Source organism: Monodon monoceros, unplaced genomic scaffold (assembly GCF_005190385.1).
Source record: "Monodon monoceros isolate NGI ecotype Baffin Bay Population unplaced genomic scaffold, NGI_Narwhal_1 Super_Scaffold_19, whole genome shotgun sequence".
Taxonomy (NCBI): Eukaryota; Metazoa; Chordata; class Mammalia; order Artiodactyla; family Monodontidae; genus Monodon; species Monodon monoceros.
Window position 1 is genome coordinate 69,124,032 of NW_021703775.1, and position 27,332 is coordinate 69,151,363.

Below are 27,332 nucleotides of genomic sequence, written 5' to 3' on the forward strand. Positions count from 1 at the left end.
CAGGGTATGTGATTGGCTTGTGCACAATTCTCTGATTGGTTGATGGTGGGATAACAGGGCAGAATAATAGGAATTAACATTATCAATCCTTCGGGCGCCAGTAGGTCTGGGGGCCTTTGTGCTCATGATCATCAAGTAATTAATTTCTTCCATTGGTGGTTTTAGCATCTGTAAAACAACTCAGGAAGTGTGCATCAGATACCATTATCTAGGTACTTCAGAGAGGAGGTACAGCAGAGGATATGGGGGAGGGGACTGTCCTGAAAAGTCCCCATGGTGTCCTGCTCGGTTACAATTTTTCTTTTTTTTCAACACTTCTTTCCTCTGGCCTCATGGTTTCTGATGAAAAATCTGCTGTCATTTGAAATGGTTTTATCCCCCATTTTTTTTTTTAACATTGTCAATACTTTTTTATATGAGATCAGGTCCATTTCATCTTAAACTTAGAAACTTCTGCTGTAAAATTGTCTCAACTCTGCATTTAAGAAAGAGCAGTTTTTTAAACATTGTATCTCATGGGAAAATAGTACATATCACAGAAAACGTCCTACTTTGCTGTTTTCTCTAATTTCTCTTGAGCACCATGCAAAGTTACTTCATGTTATATGAGAATCATTTCTCCTCTTACGATAATATTCCTCTTCTCTACTTAGATTCCCTTATCATTTGCGGTTTTGAGGCCACCTCTTGTACTCACTGAGCCCCTTAATCCCCTATAATCTCACCACTCAGGGAAGAAGTGGGGCTTCTGAGGAATGGGATATTTATTGGGAAGGTTCACTTATTTAGGTTCGGAGAGGTGTCATTTTTTTCTCTGACCGCTTTCATGATATTTTTCCTTTGTCTTTAATTTTTACAGGTTTAATTATGTCTTTTGGCATGGATTTCTTTGAGTTTTTCCTGTTTGGGGTTTTCTCAGCTTGAATCTGTAGGTTTATGCCTCCTGCCAAATTTGGGAAGTTTTCATCCATTATTTCTCTTTAAGTACTTTTCAGCCCCACCACGTTTCTCCTCTCCTTTCAGGACTCTGATCTTATTATAGTCTCACAGGTCCCTGAGGCTCTGTTTTTTTTCTTTTTTCTTTTTTCTTTTTCTTTTCTTTCCTTATTTTAGTTTATTTTCTCTCTGTTGTTCAGATTAGGTCATTATTGTTTTGCCTTCCATTTCACTGATTCTTTCCACTGTCTCCTCCATTCTGCTCTTGAGCCCAACTATAATACTAGGCTTTTTATTTCATTCATTCTATTTTTCAGTAATTTATTTTTCTAAAATTTCCACTCAGCCTTTGCTTGAGTGGGTGGGAGTGGTGAGACAGAGCTTTTCTGAGGTGTCAGGCTGAAGTAGAGTGGTTATCATCTTTCCTGATCCTTCACTAAAGAGAGCAGGCTTTTGTTAGGCTTTTATTGGTCTGTACCCATTGGCATTTCCAGGTTGTACTTCTGCTCTAAGGTTTGGATACATGAGGCAAAAGAAAACCCAGGGAACTCACTGCTGTGTCATTCCTCAGGTCCTGAGGTACCTAGCTTGTCTGCCTTCTCCTTCCCACCTTCCAGAATCTTCTTTTTGTTTGTTTCTTTTGTTTTTTTGGGATTTTTCTTTGGTTTCTTTTGGCCGTGCCATGTGGCATGCGGGATCTTAGTTCTCCGAGCAGGGATTGAACCCGTGCTTCCTGCAGTGGAAGCGTGGAGTCTTAACTGCTGGACCGCCAGGGAAGTCTCTGTATGTTTTATATATAGCATCCTGGATTTTTACTTGTACTTAGCAGAAGGCATAGGGAAAAGCACATGTACTCCATCTTACCACAGGAAACGTAACTTTTAATGGCTATATAATCTTCCATCTTGTGAATATACCCAAATATTTAGGTTAAATGAATTCCTTTCAAATGTGAAGCCTTACAGTGGATTAAATCAATTTTACAAGTGTAGAATATTGTCAGTGAAAAAGGAATGGAGGCTCTAGGTGACCAAAGTTTGACGTAGATATTAACTACCAGAAATGCTAACATAAATCTTAGATTACACCAAAGTCATGTAAGTGGAAAGTTAGAAGATGCCTGAGAATTATGTGGTCCAGACTTCTGTCATTGCAGGATTTCTTTCTGTAGCATCCCTGATTGATGGCCATCATTCATTCACCAGATAACAGTATGCCAGTTTCTATGCTGCACACTGAAAATACACAGCCCCAGTTTTCATGACACATAATTATGTCAGAGAAGACACATGGTAAACAAAGGACAGAATGCTTGGGAGCATTTAATACCCACATCTAGCTTATCTGGAAGGTCAGGAAATCCTGTTGAAGGAAGCAACATTTAAACTGAGTCTTGATGGAGAAGTAAGAATTATGTAGGTTGGTGGGAATCCAGGGACCGTATAATACACAGGACAGTTTTGAGTGGTGCAGACTGTTAAGTTTGGAGAATGAGTATGTCTAATGATAGGGTCTCACTACTTCTTGAGTTAATCTTTTACAGAGTTAAAAACTCTACATTAACAACTTCTCTGTTATGAAGGCTGCCTTCCTTTGAATTTGCTACTGATTCTGGCCTTGTTTTTGAGGCAACATAGCCTGAGTCTGTGCTTCTACAAGAGAACCTTCCTAATATTTGTTAATCTGCACCTTTCCAGGTAAAACATTTTTTCTTCCTGCCACAGCTAGACCAGTCAGCATCCTGTGTGGATAACCTCTAGGTAGCTGATAGGGAGCTGAGAACTGAACACAACATTCCAGATATTGTCTAACTAGTGAAAAAGCCTGAGCGTTCTGTTACTTCTATCATTAGACACTAGACGCTTATTAATGCAGCCGAAAATTGCAATAGCTACTTTTTTAGCAGCTCACAAAAATAGAAGTATAATTAATAGAAGCACCTTGAAATCACCACTTCTGAAGTACCTTTTCTCCAAAATAGCCTTGATCTCTCCTTTTTGGTCAAGTATTTGCTGTCTGTAGCTCAAACCCTCCTATTTGACGAGACCAAAGCCATCACCTTCTTTCTAAGCCCTAAACTGACCAAAGTACACCTTTGCCCAGCACACACCTAGTGAAGCATCCACAGTCATTCTCAAGGCGTCTGGCTTCCTCAAATCCTTAGCGTCTGTCCTCCATTGACGCTTCCATTGTCACCAGTCCGTGTGACAGTTTTACCCAAAGGGCCTGCTGAGAAAAGACAGTCTGCTTAGTGTGTCAGATAGCAATCTCGGAGGAAAGTGTCAGAGAGGGGACTCCCAAGAGAATGATGGCCTGTATTTTACCACGAGTCTTGCTTCCACTCGTGCACACAGCTGAATTCTGGGGTTTATTGGGATGAGTTAGTGGGTCTATTAAAACTTTCTGAGGCCTGAGTGATATTAAACTAACAGCTCTCTCTAACCTACAAGCTAGAAAGTTTGCCATCTCTGCTTTAAAATTAAATAATTCCAGTTCCCTTAGCATCCTATTTAATTAAACTTCAGATGCGGCAAGTCTGCCAGGACTACAGTAGAAAGCTGTTTGGGGAGGTAAGAATAATGGAACTCTAGGGACCACTGAGGCATCAGCTTTGACCTTTCCATTTTACAGAAACTAAGACTTGAGGTAATAAAGTCACTCAAGATGACAGCTAGTTGCTGAACCCAAACTTGAACTTGAGTCCCTTGAAAGAGAAATCCATTGAGCTCATTTAATTCTCTTTCTACACACAAATCTCCCTCTGAACAGCATGATCTGATTTTGGAATTCTTTTCCCTTTTGGCCTCTACTTTGGTTCTCTACTATAGCACATTCAGCCATTTGATTATACAAATACTTATACCTGCTAGGCCCAGGGGGTGACACAAAGATATGTTCCTTCATGTCGCTTACAGTCTAGTGGGGAAGACAGCTGGATATGCTACTAACTATGAAACTAGACAGGAAGTGACATGAGTGCTATTAAAAGTACAGAATGCTGTGGTATTCCAAGGGACATAGAGATTGCATTCTGTTTTGCAGGTGGAGGGGATTAGATGGTGAGAAAGGGGGAAGAAGAAGCTACATGAAAGATACAGCATTATAGCTAGATCTTAGAAAATGAAAGATGAAGAGGTATCCATTTCCAGGTGGAGTTAGGAAGGCATAGGACAGGTTTGGGGAATGAGAGATTATCCAGTTTGAAGTACAGGGAACAGGAGGGGGATCAAGCTGGGAAGTTGGTGGAGGACTGATCAGATGCTGTTAATATCAATTAAAAGAGTTTGAACTTTGGAGGGTGGGCAGTAGGGAAACAATGAAGAATTTTTGAGCCGGGGCTTTAAAAAGATACATATGCACAATATATAATGTTGCTAGGGAGATTGCTTAGAAGACTCTTGGCAGTTGTGCAGTCAAGAGATAATGTTGGCAATGAAAATGGAAAGGAAGTGACAGTGCAAGAAGCATGGCAGAGGCGGCTTCTACAGAACTGTTTGAATCTGCTGGGCAAAGAAGAGCAGCAGAGGCTAACACCAGGCTTTCAACCTGAGTGGCTCAGCGAGGGGTGTGCTGCTTTCATCACTAGACGTTCAAGAGAAGGAAAAGTTTAGGAAGGAATGAATTGGAGGGTTTCCTGTTGTGCAGATGGAATCTGAGTTTCCAACAGGACATTCAGCTGGAAGTCTAGAGCTCACTGGAAATGTGGGTCTAGAAGTGCTGATGAAAGGACTCAGCTTGGAGGTTCTCACAGTTGAAACCGCACAAGTGGTTGATTTTGCTGAGTTGGGAGGAAGGATAACAAAGAAGGGATGAGGGCCCAGGACAGGGTTTGGAATTGTGGCGGCAGACTGGAGTGGGAGCAATGGAGAGAAGAGGAGTCGGTGGAAGAGAGATCAGTTAAGAACCGGGAGAATGTGGTGTGTGGGAGCCCAGGCAGCAGGAGTTTCTAGACAGAAGGGAAAACTCTATTTAACTCCTGCAGGAGGGCTAAGGGCCATGAGTACTGAGGGTAGAAGACAACTTCCTGGTCTTCATCACATTAAATTCGTTCCAATTTTGTTGGTTTTGATTTTAGGGGATAGCTTTCTATGTTTATATAAATTAAGAGGCACTTACATTCTTGGTCCAGGTGTCTCTCTATGCTCAGAAACCTATAGACACTTCATGCCAGATGTGTGAGAGATGTCTTCATTCTTACTACATATCCAGTGTGAGTCTGAGTACTTACTGGAATTTTCTGGAAAGAACATATAATACATGGCCTCTGTCAGGATTCTTACTGGAATTTTGGACTGAAAACCCCAGTCTGTCAGTGTTGTTCCTTATCTGCCTAACCTGTCACGTTAGCGCCTCTACCACTTTATTGCGCCCTGTACGTCATGTTGCCTCTTCCCAGAATTGAAGATATGCCCCAGAGGTCAGTTGCCTTTTTTTTTCCAAAGGAACATTTATTTATTTATCTATTTTTGGCTGCGTTGGGTCTTCGTTGCTGTGCGCGGGCTTTCTCTAGTTGCGGCGAGCGGGGGCTACTCTTCGTTGCAGTGCACGGGCTTCTCATTGTGGTGGCTTCTCTTGTTGTGGAGTACAGGCTCTGGGCACGCGCGCTTCAGTTGTGGCATGTGGGCTGTAGAAACACAGGCTCAGTAGTTGTGGCACACGGGCTTAGTTGCTCCACGGCATGTGGGATCTTCCCAGACTAGGGCTCGAACCCATGTCCCCTGCATTGGCAGGCGGATTCTTAACCACTGCACCACCAGGGAAGTCCTCAGTTGCCATTTTTAATAAGAACATCAAAGGAGGACAGTCAGAATGAATGCAAGGAAGGAAAGGAGAAGGTGCTGATACACATTGTTTTCCAGGCACTATTTAGGTGCTCTGCCTTCATTATCTCATTTAATCCTCATAATAACCCTGTGAAGTAAGTAGTGTTATCCCCATTTTACAGATGAGGAAACTGAGATGCAGAGAGGTTATGTGACTTGCCCAAGATCACACAACTAGTAAGTAAGTGTAAACCCAGATCTGACTCCAGAGCCCATGCTCTTTTCCACTGCATCACACAGACACTCAGAGTTTGGAGTTCTAGAGTTGCTATAGAGACCCAAGAGTCATAGGGAGGTTCTGCCTAGCATCCTGGGGGAAGCCAGCTTTGGGATGTGATATATAAATGGCTGTACCTACTGCTGATACTTGTGTCATTTTTTGCCTTAAGTTCTTTTTAATTATGCATTCACCTTCCTAGTTCTCCTTAAGAAGAATGCTATATAATTTGTGTTCTTCTAAAGGCCTACTAACAACAATGAAAGATTGATCGCCTCTGGGGAGTGGAACTGGAGGTGAGGAGGGTCGGGGCAGGAGGCCGTCAGTTCCATCACAAGTCTTTCTATACTAAGAGACTTTTAAAATTGATTTTATAAAAAGCCCTCCAAAGGCCAGTAGTAACAATTAGAAAACACTATGGATACACAAAAGAACACACTTTGCTAAGTCAATGACTGTGAGATATACTTTTATAAAATCATAATACCTACATTTTGTGCACCTGTTCTTTTATGTAAAGGTTCGTAATGAGTTTTACAAGGACACACAGGGTGTGATACTGGTCTATGATGTTGGGCAGAAAGATTCCTTTGATGCCCTTGATGCATGGCTGGCAGAAATGAAGCAAGATCTTGGACCTCATGGAAACATGGAAAATATTGTATTTGCAGTGTGTGCCAACAAGGTAACTGCTTTGGAAATGGTATGCTTAACTTTCTAGGTTCATTATGGGAAGAGTGTGGCTGAGTTTTGGGGAATAAATAAAAAGAAAAAAATTCTGCAATCTGTAATACAGGAATCAACAGCTTTTCAAAACAAAGGTCCCTAAAACAAAAACAATTAAAAAATAAAGCCTGGCATATCAGGATTTTTATCCTTTTTTTTCCACTGGTGCTATACTTGGGGAGGATATTGGTGACTGAGCAGGAGAGGTGGAGCCTAATAATAACACTCTGACCTGATTGGAGGAGGGGAAGCAATTAGGTGAAATGTGGACTGTGGAAAGGTGTGAAGGGCAGACCATGGCCCTCAGGCGTGGCAGATGTGATGAAGCCACCTTTCACAGAAGGTGAGCAGCAGCAGTGTTCTCAAAGGAGAATGCTGGTATCAGGCACTTGTGGTTTTGCCACAGAAAATCAGTCCACATTCACTATAAGTAATTTTTTAATCTTTTTTGTTCCTGATAATTTTATATGCTAGTGCTGGGGTTCACTTAAGAAGAGTTTTTGCCTCAGCAAAGGATTGACAGAGACCTACTGGGCCTATTCTAGTGGGACAAGGTTGGAATCTTCTCTCCCCCTGCCCCCAACTTTTAATTTCAGATCGACTGTGCTAAGCACCGCTGTGTTGATGAAAGTGAAGGACGTCTTTGGGCTGAAAGCAAAGGGTTCCTGTACTTCGAAACTTCGGCTCAAACTGGAGAAGGAATCAGTGAGATGTTCCAGGTAACCTGGCATTTTATTGTTCTAGAGTTTGTGTCAAGGCTGACCATACCAAATTTTAGTGTAAATTATGAGAAGCAAAATAGTAATAGGAATTTCTCATTAGAATAAGCTTTCTTTTCCGAAGCTAGTAAGAAAGAAAGAATGGGAGAGAGAGGGAGAGAATGAGTGTGTGTGTATGTGTGATATTTGTCTGCTGTCTGTTTTAGACCAGATCTACCTGCTCATCAGAATTACTTGGGGAAATTCTTCAAAATACAAATTGCTGGGCTCCAGACCTACCAGAAGCTTAATGTTTTGATGGAGCTGAGGAACCTGTATTTTGAAAAATCTCTATAGGTGATCCTGATGATCATCAAGTTTAACAACACTTATTATATACTTACTTAAATGGGACAAAGATTTTCTTTAAAACCACCTTTGGTTACATGTGTATGCATAATCAAATGAAGGCACTACTTTGGCAAAATTGCCTTGCCATAGCTAATATAATCCTATATCGTAGCCCCTGGGGGTACAGTTAGAGACCAGGAGACTATCATTGTAGAATCCAGCCAGTCATACGTAAAAGTTCGGTCTCACCGATCACGTAGGCAATAGAAGGATGGACTAACATGGCAACCTGAATAGATGGTCATTTTTTAGGATTTAATAATCTAGAATAATTTTAAGGGGGGAGACTACCTAAACAACAGATTATAGTCAACTCCTTTTTAAAAAAAATTTTTTTTTCTTTTTAAAGAAAGGAATTAATTTTTGGCTGCTTTGGGTCTTTGTTGCTACGTGCGGGCTTTCTGTAGTTGTGGTGAGCGGGGACTACTCTTTGAGGTGCTTGGGCTTCTTATTGCGGTAGCTTCTCTTGTGGAGCACGGGCTCTAGGCATGCGGGCTTCAGTAGTTGTGGCTTGTGGGCTCTAGAGCACAGGCTCAGTAGTGGCACAGGGGCTTAGTTGCTTCATGGCATGTGGGATCTTCCCGGACCAGGGCTCAAACCCATGTCCCCTGCATTGGCAGGCAGATTCTTTTTTTTTTTAGGTAAGAAGTGGATTTTATTTATTTATTTATTTTTGGACTGCGTTGGGCCTTCATTGCTGTGCACAGGCTTTCTCTAGTTGTAGCAAGTGGGGATTACTCTTCGTTGCGGTGCGCAGGCTTCTCACTGTGGTGGCTTCTCTTGTTGCAGAGCATGGGCTCTAGGTGTGCAGGCTTCAGTAGTTGCAGCACACGGGTTCAGTAGTTGTGGCACGCGGGCCCTAGAGCACATGGGCTTCAGTAGTTGCTGCACGTGGGCTCAGTCGTTGCGGCTCGCGGGCTCTAGGGCGTGCGGGCTTCAGTAGTCGTGGCTCGCAGGTTCTAGAGTGCAGTCTCAGTAGTTGTGGCGCACAGGCTTAGTTGCTCCACAGCATGTGGGATATTCCCGCACTAGGGATTGAACCCATGTCCCCTGCATTGGCAGGCATATTCTTAACAACTGCGCCACCAGGGAAGTCCTAAAGTAGATTTATTTAGAGAGAAGCACTCTCCACAGACAGAGTGTGGGCCATCTCAGAAGGTGAGAGCGACCTTGGGAGAAACACACTTCACAGACAGTGTGTGGGCCATCTCAGAAGGTGAGAAAGGCTGGCAGGCAGATTCTTAACCACTATGCCACCAGGGAAGTTCAGTCAACTCTTAATTATAGATACATTTGAAAGTAAGTGGTGTCATGAATAATGCATTTTTTCTTATGAATATATCTGATATTTTGGGAATTTTTAGCATTTCAAATAATGTAGCTATACTATAAAGAGTTGTTCTTAATTATCAAGTGGGATTTTATTTAATCTTTTGTGCTGAATTTCCTTCTAACAAGATGTCACCCCTTCTACTAGAAGACAGGTTTTATCCTTGGCTGACAGGCTGAATTGGGCATCAGTAGCGTCTATTTCAAGACCAAATAAGTTGATATTGGTTTGCCACTTTTCTATTCTTTTGAATACATAGACTATATAGGTACATAGTTTGTACCTATATGTATGCAATCATGATACTTAACCATTTAAATTAAATTAACCAATTAAACTTCTGGAGAAGTTTACATGCTTCACTCATATGAGACTCTTAACAATGTGTGGCAGGTATCATTCTCATTTCAGATATGAGGACATCAAAGAGTAGTAGTGATTTGTCCAAGAAGTATAAATAACTGTTAGAGATTAACTTTCTTTCAGCACTTTGAAGACACTGGTTCATTCTCTTCTGGCCTCTGTTGTGTCCCATGAGATGTTAGCACCTGTTCTTACTCTTATTCCTTTATATATAATGTGTTCTTTTTTTCCTCCAGCTACTTTCAAGAGTTTATCTTTGATTTTCAGCAGTTGTGCTATGTGCCTAGGTGTAGTTCTCTTTATATTTATCTTACTTGGGGTTTGTTGATTTTCTTGGATTGGTAAGCAGGTGTTTTTCATCAAATATGGGAATTTTTTTTTAAACCGTTATTTTTTCCAATTTTTTTTGGCCCTATTTTCACTCTCTTTTCCTTCTGGGACTCCAATTATGTATATATTAGACCATTTTGTTTTTTCCCATAGTCCTTGAGACTGTTTATTTTTCTTCCATTTTCCTCTGTTTTTCAGATTGCATAGTCTCTATTGATCTGATTTCAATCTGCTGTTAAATCTACCAAGTGAAGTTTTCAATTCACTACTTTTCAGTTGTAGAATTTGCATTTTGTTCTTTTGTGTAGTTCCAGTTCTTTGCTGAGATTCTCTATTTACTCATTTTGAACATATTTTTCTTTATCTCTTTGAAATAGTTATAATAGCAGCTTTACAGTCTTTGTCCAATATCTGAACCATCTTGGGTTCAGTTTCTATGGACTGCTTTTTTCTTGACTATGGATCACATTTTTGTTTCTTTGTATGAGTAGTGATTTTTGATTTAACACCAGACATTGTAGACAATACATTATAGAGACTCTAGATTTGTTTATTTGCCTCAGAAGAATGTTGGTTTTGTTTCAGCAGGCAGTTCAGTTATTGGCAGATTACATTGAACTTGTATAGGCTTGACTTTTTGCTTTAATAGCAAGGATCTGAAGGAAACCCAAAGTGTTTCCCAAGCCCTTCTAATTTGGCAGGACTCAGCCTGCAAATTCTGTCCCCCTTGCAGATCTTGTCGTTCTTGGTTTTAGGTTTTGTTAGAATGAATCTAACTCGTAAGGCAAAGCCTTTCTGTGGTGTCTCAGCTAGATGCTAGGGGTATTAATGAGATGTTAAGGCAGTCTCTCTCCTCTAACAAGGCCAAATTCTGGTGTCCCCAGGATGGCTCTTCCCCTTAGTAGTCAGTTCCCACCACTAGCCAGTTCTGTTCTCAACCCCTTAGTAGCTATTATCTGATAAGCCTCAGGTGATCTCATCCTATGTATTTATAGCCTAGCCCTCAGCTACAAACTAGTAGGGAACCCTCACATGGACTTCTGGGGCCCAACTCTGCACAATTCCCTCCTATCCAAGGCCCTGCTCCACAGATTCTAGCCACTTCAGCATCCTCAAGCTCTCACCTCTACCTCCTTAGCTCAATGGGACTTTGTGTCTGCTCAGACTCTGGCTTTCTGTGACAGGGTCAGGAAATGGACTCCAGGTAGAAGACCAAGGAGCAGTCTTGCCCTTGCTGTTGTCCACTACCTGAAAAGAGTTACCTCATATATTTGTTCACTTTTATAGTAGTTTATGGCAGGAGGTTCAGTCCAGTACCCATTACTCCAACATGGCTGGCACTCAGACAAGGAATTTGAACAGACTTTTGACTTCAGTTCTAGCATTCTCTATATCACCACAGCTAGCCTTCTGTAATATTATGTGTTATGAGTAAATGCTTGTGCCCTCAAAAATCTGTGAGTGTTTATATTTTAGGTTAACTTACAGACTAGAAGAAAACCTTATTGATACGTAGCACAAGCAAACATTTGTGAACTATGATCCCTTTTAGGTTGCTTTTATTTTTTTAGATTAATCTTGGGTAGAACTAACGGATAGTCTTTAAAAAAAAGGGTAACAGTATAATAAACTATTCTGTAAGTACTTAGAAGTAGTGCATTCCTGCTGGTTCAATTTAATCAATACTTTCTTTGTTTCCTATATATTTAATAGACACTTTATGTCAGGAAGGAACTTGGTTTTATCTTAGCTGTTAACACAGAGCAGTATTAAGATAGACTAAAACTAAGTTAACACTTCTCTTGTCTTGGTATCTAATGGCTTTTCCTTTGACACCCCTTTTCACATGTCAAGGCTTCTTGTTTAGGTTGCGAAATTGATTAGCTAATACTGGAGATAAGAAAGAGGAGTCAAAGAGAAGGATAAAAGTTTTAGATGATAATAGGCACTATAGAAATATCTGGAAAAAAAAGAGGAAGAGATTAAAAAAGAAATGGAGAGATGAGGAGATAAGTCAATTTAAAAGCAGCCATAGTGTATTAAATTAGTCTTTTGAGTGAAGTTATTCAACAACAATAATAGTGCATAGAGCATGAAATATGAGCAGGATCAAAAATAGTTTTCACTTTGAAAAACATTATAAAAATAGGAAAAGAATATGAACAGTTTACAGAACAAGAAAAGACTGATAAGCAAATGAAAAGATACTCAATTGCACGTATAATTAAAGAAATGAAATAAAAACTGTGAGATACACATCAGCTTGGCAAAAGTGAAGATGTATGATAATGCCCAGTGTTGACAAGGGTGTGGGGAAATAGGCACTCCCATACACAGTGATGGGAGTATAAACTGGTATAACCTTTTTGTATGAAAGTTGTCAAAATCAAAAAGTAAAATGCACATACACTTTTATTCAGTAGTTATTCTTTTAGGAATTTATCCCAAAGCAGTATTCCCACAAGTGTGCAGAGATATATACACATAAAAAAATATTCACTAAAGCACTGTTTATGAAAAAACCTAGAAACAATTGACCTGTCCAAGAATAGGGAGTGGGTTAAATAAATTATGGTATAGTCACACAGTAGAATACTGAACCGTCATTTAAAAGGAGGAATTGGGGAGGGAAGGGTAAGCTGGGACGAGGTGAGAGAGTGGCATGGACATATATACACTACCAAATGTAAAATAGATAGCTAGTGGGAGGCAGCCGCATAGCACAGGGATATCAGCTCGGTGCTTGGTGACCACCTAGAGGGGTGGGACAGGGAGAGTGGAAGGGAGACGCAAGAGGGAGGGGATAAGGGGATATATGTGTACATATAGCTGATTCATTTTGTTATACAGCAGCAACTAACACAACATTGTAAAGCAATTATACTCCAATAAAGATGTAAAAGAAAAAACCTAAACGAAAGAAGGAAGAAAGTGTCTATATGCAGCTAGAGAAAGGTTCCAAGATTTATTATTATGTGAAAAAAAAATGCAGGGTGCTAAGCAGTGTGTTTAGTCTGCTCTCTTTTATGTAAATGCTTAGGGTTTGGATGTGTGTATGGACTGGGTACTGATAGAAAATTATTCTGGAAGGATACTGAAATAATATATTAATAATGGTTACCTCAAGGAGAGGAACTTGAGGGGTAGGGAGACAGTTTTCATTTTACACTTTTTCCTACTATTTGAATTTTTCTAACAATATTCATGTACTAGTTTTTAATTTCAAGTGTGGTTATCTGAGAGTAGGATTATAAGCCATTGAAATTTTATTCCTTATCCTTACTGTGTGCTTAAATATATATATATACACATATATGTATGTATAGTATGAAAGAAAAACATCTTCCAAAGTACGTTTGCTTTATTGTGAATTTTAAGTTACTGGACTATATTAAAATTCTTTAAGTTGATGGTTAGAAGGAATTCCTATTTTCTCAAAATCAGTTCTCCTCTGGGATGTGTTTTCTTTTTGCAGACCTTTTATGTATCCATAGTTGATTTATGTGAAAACGGCGGGAAACGTCCTATCACAAATAGCAGTGCTAGTTTCACCAAAGAACAAGCAGACAGCATTCGCAGAATTCGAAATAGTAAAGATAGTTGGGACATGTTGGGAGTCAAACCTGGGGCCTCAAGGTAAGCAGTGCTCTCAGATATTAGTGCTGCCTTCTGTTATAGAAAAAGACTCAATCATCAGAATATAGTGCGATATCGTCTTGTAATTGGCTAGAAATATGAAGATGTGTGGAAGTATCTTAGATTACTTAATAATGCTCCTTCACTGAATTAAGTGAATACCAAAGGGAGAAAACAGAGGGCACAACTGCTTACTGTGGGAACTATGTGGTTTGTATATTATATAAGTACCTTCTGAAATTATGTGCTCTGCTTTTGTTGACTAAGAGCCTTGAAGCTAATGTAACCTCAAAAGAAAAAAAAAAAGAATTCTTAAATCATAGAATTTTAGAGAAGGAAAGAGTGTTAGCAATCAACCTGTCCAAACATTTCATTTCATAGGTGGGAAAACTGGGACTCATTGAGACTAAAAACAGAGTCAAGGACCTCAGGAGTTAGTGGTAGAATTGGTTCTTGACCCTGAGCACTGTGTGTCTGCCTGTCTCTGTCTCTTTCTATCTCTGTCAAAAATCCTGCTAGTTCCTCGTCTGTGTGTGTTGATATTAAATTATTTTATTTTATCCAAAATAATTATTTGGGGGCTTCCCTGGTGGCACAGTGGTTGAGAGTCCGCCTGCCGATGCAGGGGACACGGGTTCGTGCCCCGGTCCGGGAAGATCCCACATGCCGCGGAGCGGCTAGGCCCGTGAGCCATGGCCGCTGAGCCTGCGCGTCCGGAGCCTGTGCTCCGCAACGGGAGAGGCCACAACAGTGAGAGGGCTGTGTAAAAAAACAAAAACCAAAATAATTATTTGGGAGAAAAGGCAATACAATCACTACTCTTTGTGAAAGAATAAATCATTATCCAACATGATTATATAACTTTTCCCCCCAGTTTTATTGAAATATAAATGATATACAGTACTGTATGAGTTTAAGGTGTACAGCATAATGATTTGACTTACATATATTGTGAAATGACGACCACAGTAAGTTTAATTACCATCCACCATCTCATATCGATACCAAAAAAAATGTTTTTTCCTTGTGATTAGAACTCTTGGAATCTACTCTCTTAACAACTTTCAATTGTTATATAACTTTTAATGCTATAATAATACTGTTACTATACGTATTATTAGAGTTCTCAGACCTTTTTATTTTGCACTGTAGCTTTCCTCCCCTTTCTACTTTTTCACCTTGATTCCCACAAAAGAAAAAGTAGCTCTTGAAATCGCCTTGTCAGCGTCAAGAGCATTAAGTATCTCCTCCATTTTGGTCTCATAGCATACCTTTGAGTCCAGAAGGAAAGAGGGAACGGGAAAAGGGAGACAGTTATTGGTCTCCCTGGACTTGCCAGGCATTACTGAGGAGCTGTTAAACACCTGAAGGAATTCAGATGACCTCATAGCACAAAATTAATTGGTGGCTTTTAAATGTCCTTTTAGACTTCCACAGTCACATCCTAAATTCTTCCATTTCATCTCCAAGGGATATTGGCTCTATAACTAAGAAACTATTACTTACTAATTAACTTAGAACAATAATCATTAGGGAAAAAGAAACTTTTGGTTTCTTACTTATTCATTGTGGTTAACTGGAATCTCCCAAAATTTACAGGGCCTCCATAATTTCCATATCCTTAACCAATATAACATGTTCTTTTCTTACCTTTGTTCCTCTAGGTCTATCAAACTAATTTGTATGGCATGAGCACGTTTGGGCAAAACCTAAAAACATTTATTTTATTTTATCTTTTAAATACACCTTTATTTTATTTTTTGGCCGTGCCGTGCGGCATGCGAGATCTTAGTTCCCTGACCAGGGATCGAACCCGTGCCCCCTGCATTGGAAGCATGGAGTCTTAACCACTAGACCACCAGGGAATTCCCTAAAAACATTTTTTTTAAGTTATAGAGAGTTTTAATGTTTGTTCAGTGCTATGTTTACTATTCTTGAACTTTAAGAAAAATCTTCTTCAGTAGAATTAATATATTTTTTACACACCTGACTCAATATTGTTTCTCTAAAATTTTCCTTGAAAGTTTCTCCTGCTATCCAGAATTCTTGAAAGGCATCAGGCCTAACCACTAACCCCATATGGACATGTTTCCTCGGGAAGCAGAGTGGCTAGAGGGGCCCAACCCAAGACTCACTCATGGGAAAGAGAGAGGATGCTGTTACTGCCTCAAGGACAGAGAGTCTTAGGGAGAATGTGATTCTTATTAGCTAATATCGAAATTATCTATGTAGAAAAGCTACATGAGAGGTAAAACAAGAAAATTCAGGACTCCTCTAAGATCAGAAAGCAGAAAAAGCCTTAGAACGTATGCCTATGACATGGACAGCTGTTAACATAGCCCTATGACCTCAGTCTCCCCAAGCTGACACGTAAGATATCACATATGCACAAATAATATGTAACATTCAAGTAGAAAAATATACAATGCAAAGTGAGTATACAAACAAACATGATCAGATATCACATCCAAGATATCAAAGACCATCTCCCTGATTTGGAGAGCCAGACTAGAAGTCCTTCTGATAAAGAATAAAGGAGATTTGGGGAAGTACCAAATCCAGGCTTATAAGTTAACAAGAACCTTGAATTACAAAAGGAATTCAAAAGGGAAGTGGGAAATAAAACTATCTGGTAGAGACAGAGCCAGACTCTGACCAGGGGAGTGGCTGGGCACTTGAAAGCCTCTCAGAGGCCTGACACCTGAGGATATGAAGAGCGGGGAGAATTGCAGGGCCAGGTGGTCTCCAGCCCCTACCCCAGCAGTCCCTGCTCCTTAGAGGTCTCTCCTGGGGCTTCCTGGTCTTTGGTGAAACACTGATCGTACTGCTCCTTTCCTCTCTAGATAACGTTAAATTCTCTCTTGTTTCTTCTTTGGTCTCAGGGAGCTCACTGTAACTGTCAGGTACCCCTTTCCAGTGGCTCTTTCTTGGTCAGTGGTGCCACCATCTTCCCCAAGGCCTTAGATTCCCCATGACCCTGGAACTCATTTCAGCCCTTTTTCTCATGTCTTCTCCACCCCTATACCCAGCTCATCACCTGCTTCTGCCAGGACTTTGTTTCTGTTACCTCTTTTGCCTTCCCTTGTTGGCTTCCACAAACACCTTAATCTAAACCCTTATATTCATGCTTGGGTTATTGTAACAACCTCCTACCTGTCTCCTAACTTCCAAAAACAGCTTTCCCAGCACCATTTTGTCATGAAACACCTACTGTTAAAAATCCAACTTTTTTGTTGTTTTGCCTTCAAGGCCCTTCACTTACTGACCCCTGCTTCCTGGCCAAGTTTGTTTCTTGTTACTTCCCAGTGCAGTTTCCTCCTGGAACTGCATGCGGGCTCCCTTCCTGGCCTCTGCCGGTTCTCTCCCTGCTGCTCCGTATTCCCCACCACTGTGTCAATCCCTGAACCTAACCTTCTTCCAGAACCCTCCTCCAGGGGGCCTGCCCTGATGGCCCCTGTCCTCATTGCTTCCGTCCGCAAATGCCGAGTGCCTGTGAAGTGCCGAGTACTATTTTCATCTGATCATGTTTGTTTGTATACTCACTTTGCGTTGTGTATTTTTCTACTTGAATGTTACATATTATTTGTGCATTGTTTGTTTCCTAGTTCTTTAGTCCCGCCTTTGAGAAAGGGTAACATTTATTTGGGATATGCTTACTGTAAGAGATATTATGATATCCAAACAGCTAAAATGCAGTGGGTGGAGGGTGGGGGCTGACCTCGATACTGACTTAGAGCTTTGCTTTTCCTCGTAGAGATGAAGTCAACAAAGCATATCGGAAACTTGCTGTGCTGCTTCACCCTGACAAGTGTGTAGCACCTGGTAGTGAAGATGCCTTCAAAGCCGTTGTGAATGCCCGAACAGCCCTCCTGAAAAACATCAAATAGAAGGTAGAAAAAAAAAGACAAGTGTGGGCCTCGAGTCCAAACAGACTTTCCCTAGAGGTAAAGTAGCCAACATGGGTTTTTCCTTCACAGAATCTTACAGCTCTTTTCACTCATGTGCTGTCATTTGTAAATCAGTAATTCGGGTGCCTGTTACCATGCCATAGACATTTTGCAGAGATGAAGTGAAGAGAACCAAGCGCCACTTATACACTACCGTTCATTTCCTACTTCTGAATGATATAAGAGATTTTTCTCATGAGTTTGTTAGCTCTGTCAGTGTAGCATCCCTTAGGCACTTTGCTCAGGAAAGTCCATGAGGTTTCTGGAAGGAGGATAGGAGGATCCTTTCACTTTTTCTTTTTACAAACATTCATCATCAGAGAAGAAAACAAAAATGGAAGCAGACATAGCAGAATCCCCGAAAGTGTGGTGACCTCACAAGCAAGTTGCCCCTTTTACAGTGAGTTTCTTAGGTAGTATTATAAGCATCAATCTATAGTTAATGAACTCTTGGCAGCCCTTTGGAAGAGAAACGAGGTGATACAATTCTGAACTGAGCAGCCCTTTTGTGACGTTCACTCTGTTCCCCTTCTCCAGCCACCAGGGGGAGAGACCAGCCAGTCCTAAGAGAGCAAAGACAGTGACGGCGGCCGCAAGTTCTGGTACACTGGCTGCTGCTAGTCCTGGCCCTGAATCTGAGGCCTCTCGCTGGCCATGGAAGTGGGTGCTGGTAGCTCTAGGGAGCATCATCGCCTAGGAATCAGGAGTCAGACTCCAAGACAGTAGTGCCTGCAGGTCACACTAGATTGAGCACACATGCCTAGAGGGCACGGCCGGCCTGGCTCAGGCATGTTTGATGCCTAGGAGAGCCTCCATGTGAGGCTTGTGCCTTCTTTGTTTCTACATCACGTTCTGCATCACAGCAGGTGGGAAAGGCAGGGGTGCCGGGCCTCCTCTTCACTTCCTCATCAGTGTTAGTTCCCTCTCTCTTCCCTCTTCTCTTCCTGTCCAATCTGCTGCCATTTCTCTTTTCTTGAATCCGTGCCTTCCGGCTCTTGACTCCTCCATCCTCCTGTGCAGCCTTCACCTGGGCCTGGTTGACCAGAGACAAGTATGGATCCTTTGGGTGGTGGACAGAGAGATCTTAAGGCCTGTGTGAGAAGAACCTCTGTTACTTTTGCCTGGGTTACAAATTTCTGATTAGTAATATTTTAAAGCTACAGATGATGAAAATTAATTTCACATGGAGAAATACATTCTCCTGCTGTAGTATCTTCCTCAGTATCCAAGGGATGGATGAAGAGCAAGTGTGAGGACCAGCCTTTCTTCCAGAGCTTACAGAGCCAGTGCCACTGCTTGGCTCGTCACACCATCACTCTCATGTTACTCAGATTTTTAGCTGTGACCAGGCTGCACTAATTGGGGCTTCAAAGTATATAAAACACTACTGTCTGTGAATTTTAAACAGCTATTCCATATTGGTCGCCAAGGAGCATTCACCTTACCCCGGAGAAGAAAAGCCGCTTCCGTTTAACTCAAGCCCACTGCAGCCTTCTGGGCTCTTCCCTGCTCCAGAGCAGCTTTGCTTCGTGTGGCTGCCCTTGCGCTGCACTGAGCTGGTCGTCAGGAAACCAGAGCATTGTTTTCTAGTATGAATTTTCATCTCGGTGATATTGAATGCTTTTTTTTTTTCTATAAGTTGAGATACGAGTATGATTTCTTGTGGGGTTTAGCTAGGGGCCTGTAGAACTCCAGCCCAAATTTCTTCGGGGCCTAAATCTTGCTTAAGGCCTTCATCATGCCTAAAGTAATTAAACATAGATCTGTTCTTACAGTAGGACTTAGGAGGGTCATATTTATGAGGGACTGTGCATGGTGGTGTCAGCCCAAATTGACATGACAGGTCACTGAGTATGTGGCCCTGGGTAAAACCTGGTGCCAGTTTTCATCATTGTTATCAAACACTAGATTGGCCACCTTATTCAACTACATGGTGCAGGTGAGCAATTATAGCAGAGAGAGTTCTTTAGTGCTTCCATTCATATCCTTATATAATGAGTGACTTGTTGAAATTTAGCCTGATCTTGATTTGTAGGTCTTGAGACTCAGTTCCCAGCACCTTGATTATTAATGTTAAGGATGGCCATGTACTACTTCATTTATGTAAAAGAAAGTTAAGCTTCAGGGTCCTAGGATTTTTCTGATTTCCATAATCCTTGAGTAGAATATCAAGAAGTAATGAAGCCTGATCTGCAATGAAAAGTAACTTCATACAAAATTTTACAGACCTCTGTGCATTAATTTAAATTCTTGGTGCAAATATGTACTTTGCAGTTCAACCTTATTAAAATTCTTCAGCCAGTTAGGATTGCACAACACATCAGTGAGAGTAATAACTAGCAGAATAATTTCAATGGCTAAAAAAATTTTTATAGAAAGTCATGTTTTTCGAAAAAGAATAAAAAGTTCGAACAGCTATTATTCAAGAAAAGCCATTTCTTCTGCATCTGAGTCACCAAAAATGAACACTTATAAAACTTGTTAGAAATACCTGCCGGCTTTTGAAATTAATTGTCCAACCTACCTAAGAACTTTAAAATATACCCTCCTTTTGTTCCTCTGTTCCTCTTTCCTGCCTCCTTTTGAATTGATATTCTCAACTGTCAACATTTCTTTTACTTCAGCACTGTCATTTTATTTCTTCACATAAATGTGTGCCCAGTAAAGTCCAGACTTGGGGGTGTTGTGGTGCTACCCAAGATAAATTGCTATAACTCTGTAGATGCAGTCTCATCTTTAAGGCTCACATTTACCTCAGGAAACTCACTCTAGTATAGTTTTTTTTGCAATGAATTCTCAACTGGTAAATATTTCTTTATACAGATAAACTAGTACATAATTCACTGTTCGCTAAATGAGCCACAGATAAGGCAGCTAAATTTCTGAAAGAAAGCCAGAGTAAGTGGGCAGCCCCTGTAAGCTCTGAATCAGTAATGAGGTAGCTGTTCCTCATAGAACAATGACAGAATCTCGAGCGGGAGGGAGGTATTTCGGTCTCAAGTTCGAAAGGGTAGGGCCGTGCGCACATTGACTTTGACAGGAACAGTGCCTGTCCTATAAGCAATTTCAGTGGGCCCTGGGATGTCACTCCCTCTCCACCACACTCCGTGTAGCTCACTCTGAGTCTGCCAGCGTTTTTGTAAAACTTTTGCAGAGGAATTTAGCCGTGAAATACAGCTAACCACCTTCCATTGCAAGTTTTGCAAAGTGAAGAGGGGTTCATATTTCTCATGATTGGTACTTAGCACAATTGTAAGAGACAGTTAATACTGTTTATACGTTGGTTTTTCCATTAAGCATTTCTAGAGAAGACGAAAGCTTAAACTTGTGGTATGGGTAAGTTAGATTATGTCTGACAAGCAGTGCAGTAGGAAGCTGTGCAATAAAGGCCATGTTGGTGAAATGACTCGCTGGAAAGTTGTACAGTTTGGGTGAGCTTCCTGCATCAGTGGCCTGCAGGGTGGTCTACCCTTGGGCCGGGAATGCACAGTCTCTAAAGAAACCCTTTGCTCTTACGAAGTAATTGACATACTTGCTTTCTGTTGAACTAACGGGAAATGTTAAATCTAACAGCTGTTTATGTCTTGTATAGAGAGTGTCATATGTATTTAAGTTGTGTATTTTTATAAAGTAAAGGCAAATGCCAAACACCGGTCTGTGGGCTGCACTTATTTGTTGAGCTACTGGTCCTTAATGTAGAACATGCTAGTCTAGAAGCCAATCCAGTTCCTTACCAACTGAGATCATAGATAAGACATCTTGCTTTAGTTGCCAGTGGGTAAAGTGGAGGAAATTTTATTCACTGGTCCCTCAGGCTAACCTTAATTAAATTGTGATGAAAGTGTTTTGATCTCTTAAAGAAAGATACTAATATTATGTGTGCCTTTTTAATTCAAATGAAACTACTGTTATCTCATTTTAATAATGCAGATCTTGGCTGAATAACTTAATAATTCAGCTAACTAGTCCCTGGACAACAAGAATCCTTAAGTAACAGACTATTGTGAACCCAAATTTGAAAGTGAAAGCCTTGTAGGACCAACCCACAGAAGGCGGTCTATCTCTGAAGACTTCAAACAAGAGCTTTAATTTTCATTACGAATGACATTCGTTATCACCTGAGAATGCCCACCACTCTTTTGGGGAACTGCTCTACCCTCTCCATACTGCTAACGTGTTCTAAAGGGGAGCTGCCAAATCCTCCTATGACCCGCCCTCCTCCCTGGTCACAGAGATTGGCCCAAGAGATGGGAATGTCACCCAAGCTGAACCAATTGGCATCCCTCCCTGGGATCTTTCTAATTGGATCTAGGAAAGCAAACTTCTTCTCAGGAGAGGAAGATAGGAGGAGTCCTGCTGATGCTGGCAACCTTGATTCCAACCTCATAGAAAAAATTTGAGAGAATGAAACAGACATTCAGAAAGAGTCAGAGTCCTGATGGCTAAGACTTTCCTTCTAGTCCCCTGAGATCCCCTGAACTGGTTGTTCTTCAGGCCCATCAGCCACCCCAGAATCCTTCTAATAAATCTCCACTCCTCTCTTTTCTGCTTAAGTTTCCTGGAGTTTGTTTTCTGTTACTTGCAACTAAAAGAATATTAGAAAATAATAGACATTAAGGATCATGAGCAGGGATGAGAAAGCTATGGTCTGTAGACTGGTACAGTACTTGATAAGTATATTATGACATTTTATATATTAAAATATATCCAAATACTTGGTGTTTTCAACTGAAGTCTTGGGCTATGTTTTTTTTTTTTAATTTATTTATTTTTGGCTGTGTTGGGTCACACGTTGCTGCGTGTGGGCTTTCTCTAGTTGCGGCGAGCGGGGGCTACTCTTCATTGTGGTGCGCGGGCTTCTCATTGAGGTGGCTTCTCTCGTGGTGGAGCACGGGCTTCAGTAGTTGCAGCACATGGGCTCAGTAGTTGTGGCTCACGGGCTCTAGAGCACAGGCTCAGTAGTTGTGGTGCACGGGCTTAGTTGCTCCGCAGCATGTGGGATCTTCCCAGACCAGGGATTGAACCCGTGTCCCCTGCGTTGGCAGGTGGATTCTCAACCACTGTGCCACCAGGGAAGCCCTTGGGCTATGTTTTAAACCAATAATAACCAATTGTAAACTGAGAAGAAAAATTAGGTTTACTCATTTTGTTTCAGGATCAATTTAAGATGCACAATTTTATCTAGCTTTTTTGTTTCCATTTGACCCATTGTCTATCAGGGGCACTTCTAATATCTTAAATTTCTTTTTTTTAAAAAAATTAGTTAATTAATTAATTAATTTATTTTTGACTACGTTGGGTCTTCATTGCTGCACATGGGCTTTCTCTAGTTGCGGCGAGCGGGGGCTACTCTTCATTGCGGTGGCTTCTTTTGTTGAGGAGCATGCGCTCTAGGCACGCGGACTTCAGTAGTTGTGGCATGTGGGCTTGGTAGTTGTGGCATGAGGGCTCAGTAGTTGTGGCTCGCGGGCTGTAGAGTGCAGGCTTAGTAGTTGTGGCGCACGGGCTTAGCTGCTCCACGGCACATGGGATCTTCCTGGACCAGGGCTCAAACCCGTGTCCCCTGCATTGGCAGGTGGATTCCTAACCCCTGCACCAGCAAGTAAGTCCCATAATATCTTAAATTTCTAATCAAACTTCGTTGTTAAAATATTCATTCACCACGCATTTATTGAGTACCTACTATGTGCCAGGCTCTGTTCTAGGCACTGGGGATGTAACAGAGCACAGAACCAACAAAAGTCCCTGCCCTGTGGAGCTTACATTCTTGTCATTGTTGTTTTTCATTTGTGAAGTTTTGAAGAAGTTTATTTTTTCCTGTAGGTTTATTTCTGAAGAGGCAGATTTGCATTTTTTGACTGCTCTTCAAGATATGCAGTTTTGCAATTAATACTCTGATTGCTACTACATACTAAAGATCATGTAGGTTGTTAAAATGCTATATTAATTTTTTTCTTGAGAACTTAACCATTATCATTATACAAAGTTGTTTTTCCTGTTGGCCTGGAGGAAATAGTACTAGACTTAAGGAGTTTCTTTATATACGTTTTATATTAATAATTAAAATAGTAATATATCCTTCCACAGCAGTTCATAAGGTTGTGTTCATTTGGAGGGGAAAGTATCTAGAATCTCAGTTGTTGTCTTAGTTAAGTAAATAGTGTATACTTCTGATATCACCCAGTTAAAATTGTGATCAGTTGACTTTAGGAAAATTATTTCTCCGTGAATCCAGAACAGTTAGTTGTTAGTGATAATTATAAAATCAGCAGATGCAGTCCATGAGAGCATTTGTTCTAGGGAAGAGAAATTAAGAGTCTGCTATGACTGAGAGAAATTGAGGTGCCACATGCCTCAGATATCAGGATGTGAACATTCTGCTGGTTTCAGAACATGAGAGAAAACAAAAAGGTTAATAAAATAAATACTAAAGAGAGGAAAGACATCAAGTTGTTCAAAAGGAAAGATAAAGAAAACAAAAGAAACTATCTCGGATCTGACTAGCAGGGAGAAAATAGAAAAGCCCCAAGTCAGTGGTTGTCAAGTGCTTTTTATCAACAGAACCCTATACTTCTAGTGAACTCCGATATGAGACTTTTATTTAAGAGCAACATTTTATTAGGATAAATTTATAAAAGTACAAGCTTTTAACATCACGCCATATAAAAGCAACCTAGCAGGCAGTTCTGTCTCCTAGGGGAGACGTCAGCATTTATATCAGAAGGTGATAAATCCCCACACTATTCCCTCCTGCTCACAGATGCTGGTGAGGAGAGCGCCTTGCCCAGGAAAGTAATCAGGTTCAAGGAAAGTTAAGAGCTTCTGCCAGGCACTCTGTGCTGCTGGCAGTGCTGGACAGGAGCTCTGTTTAATGAAGCAGCCTAGTGAAATTTTAGGTATAAGGGAAAGTACTATGGCTTTGCGTGGTGAGGCACGGAGCCGAGCTGCTCTTCATAAGAAATGAACAAGACTTCTAGGGGTTGGGGCTGCCTAAAAGAAAAGGAAGAAAGACTTGATGAGATGGGACAGGAAGCTGGGGTCCAAAAAAGGATTATTAGAAAGATATTAGATGTTAAAAATTATTAGATAATTTTAGAAAGATAGCAAAAGAGAAGTTCCCAGTGACAGAAACATTCAAAGGACTTTTAAGAACATGAATGTCTTTAATAACATCATCCCCATTTTACAGATGAGAAAACTGAGGGTCAGAGAGGTTAAGTGACCTGCTCAAGGCCAAATAAAAAGCTATTCAAACCCAAGCTTGCCCAACTTCAGAACCCAGTCTCTCAGTGTACACTGTCAGCCTAAAGTTCCAAATTTTTAAATACTTTGCTTCACACTCAAAAATAATGTTGTTCCTGCTTGTACCATGTTACTTACATGGATATAAATAGGGCTGCTTTTTTGCGGGGGTGGGGGTTGACTTTTTTTTTTTGGCTTTACAAAAGTGAGATCATATTATGTACACTTTTCTGCATCTTTCTCTTCTCATTCAACAGTACCTCATAAAAATCTTAAGTCAATTGGTTTAGATTTAATTCAGTCTCTTTAGTGGTTGAATAATAGTAATAGTAATGGTGTTGTTATGCCATAACTTATTCAGACACGGGCTTTGTTTCCAGCTTTTTGTCACTACAAAAAATGCTGCAGTATTATCTATGTGTGTTGTTTTTATGAACTAGCAGGGTTTTTTTAATTAACTTTTTAAAATATTGAAAATATTAAAAATTTAATATTTAATTTATTAAATATTTAATAATAGCAATCATTTAATATTTAATAAATTATTATTAATTATTAAATTAATGGTTAATTTATTAAATATTAAATTTAAAAATTAAAATATTGAATATCAAAAATTAAAATATTAAACATTAGTGTTAAATATTTTAATTAAATATTAAATATTGAAAATATAGTTAATTTACAATGTTGTGTTAGTTTCAGGTATACAGCAAAGTGATTCAGTTATATATGTGTGTGTATATATATATGTATATGTTCTTTTTCAGATTCTTTTCTATTATAGGTTACTACAAGATATTGAATATAGTTCCCTGTGAATAGGCCTGCATTTTTTTTTTTTGAGGGGGGAGATTGCATACATTCAGACAGTTAGTGAGCAGTGGAGCTTGGATTTTTTTCTTTTTTTTTTTTTAACATCTTTATTGGAGTATAATTGCTTTACAGTGGTGTGTTAGTTTCTGCTTTATAACAAAGTGAATTAGTTACACGTATACATATGTCCCCATATCTCTTCCCTCTTGCGTCTCCCTCCCTCCCACCCTCCCTATCCCACCCCTCTAGGTGGTCACAAAGCACCCAGCTGATCTCCCTGTGCTACGCGGCTGCTTCCCACTAGCTATCTGTTTTACGTTTGGTAGTGTATATATGTCCATGCCACTCTCTCACTTGTCACAGCTCACCCTTCCCCCTCCCCATATCCTCAAGTCCATTCTCTAGTAGGTCTGTGTCTTTATTCCCGTCTTCCCCCTAGGTTCTTCAGAACTTTTTTTTTTTTCATTCCATATACGTGTGTTAGCATAACAATATTTGTTTTTCTCTTTCTGACTTACTTCACTGTGTATGACAGACTCTAGGTCCATCCACCTCACTACAAATAACTCAATTTCGTTTCTTTTTATGGCTGAGTAATATTCCATTGTAAATATATATGTGCCACATCTTCTTTATCCATTCATCTGTCAATGGACACTTAGGTTGCTTCCATGTCCTGGCTATTGTAAATTGAGCTGCAGTGAACATTGTGGTACATGACTCTTTTTGAATTATTATATACTCTCAGGGTATATGCCCAGTAGTGGGATTGCTAGGTCGTACGGTAGTTCTGTTTTTAGTTTTTTAAGGAACCTCCATACAGTTCTCCATAGTGGCTGTATCAATTCACATTCCCACCAACAGTGCAAGAGGGTTCCCTTTTCTCCACACCCTCTCCAGCATTTATTGTTTGTAGATTTTTTGATGATAGGCCTGCATTTTTAAAAAGACCACAAAGGTACAATTTTCCTCATTCATGGCCCAAGTTCAAATCCTATATATGTGCTTAGGAGTGAAAGAAACTTCTTTCTGAGGTGTGCCCAAGCCAAGAGGGAGTTAACATGACAACTTAAGTTAACAGTGAATTAAAATATGGAATATAATACATCTGGATATTTTTATTAAGAGGGTTTTGTAAGTGAAATTTTGCACTAACTCTTGCAGAACCCGATGATGCCTCCAGAACCACTTGAAAATTGTGTCTTAAGGGACATCCACCCTGAGAGTCTAAGATATAACTGGTGGGCAGGAACGGAAGGATCCCTTTACAGCATTTGTCAGCCTAAGGATTTTGTTTCTGGGTGATTTTCACATCCCTAACTTACTCTTTTGTCATAGTTAGAACTGAAGAAGCTAGTAGCGGGCTGTCTCCCTCCCTCCCTCCGCCCCAAAGCTCAGTGTGGCATTTTGTATTAGAATCGCCAGCACTGCAGGAAGAAAAGTTGCTTTATATTTACCAAACTGTAAAGAGTGATTGTCTGGGGAGTGGGTTTTAGGGGATGGGGTCAGGATGGTTTGACTTTCTGCCTTATGCTTGTCTGTATTATTTGAGTTTTCCCGGTGAATGTCAACTACTTTAATCATGTAAAATGTTATGTGAAACCAAAAACTAAATACAGCACCAGATTAAAAAAGAGAGGGAGACACTCTGAAGCTTGTGTGGGGACTCTATAGTAGGGGCGCTCTGGGCCATAATTAAATCTTACTTCTTTACATTAGTAGAAACTTGAGACTAAAATGGAAAAAAACTTTTAGTCACTCAAAAGTTTTTTGAAAAGCTAACATAGCAATCAGCGCTCTCTGGCTGGAATTTCAGATTCACTTAATGTAGGTACATATCCGCAAACACACTCTCTC

The 27,332-nt window shown here is 40.4% G+C and overlaps 1 protein-coding gene across 2 annotated transcripts in view; it reads left to right on the forward strand.

The window, feature by feature from the left end:
* The window catches only part of DNAJC27 (DnaJ heat shock protein family (Hsp40) member C27), a 39,042-nt gene extending 17,977 nt beyond the window's left edge, over positions 1-21,065 (forward strand). The window contains exons 4-7 of one of the 2 annotated variants that reach the window (XM_029232746.1): positions 6,497-6,661; positions 7,299-7,421; positions 13,310-13,470; positions 17,225-21,065. In XM_029232746.1, coding sequence (XP_029088579.1) covers positions 6,497-6,661; positions 7,299-7,421; positions 13,310-13,470; positions 17,225-17,357 — 582 coding nt within the window. In that variant the 3' untranslated portion in view covers positions 17,358-21,065. The remainder of the gene's footprint in view (positions 1-6,496; positions 6,662-7,298; positions 7,422-13,309; positions 13,471-17,224) is intronic. The other variant, XM_029232747.1, reaches the window with a different exon arrangement.
* Positions 21,066-27,332: the final 6,267 nt, after the last annotated feature.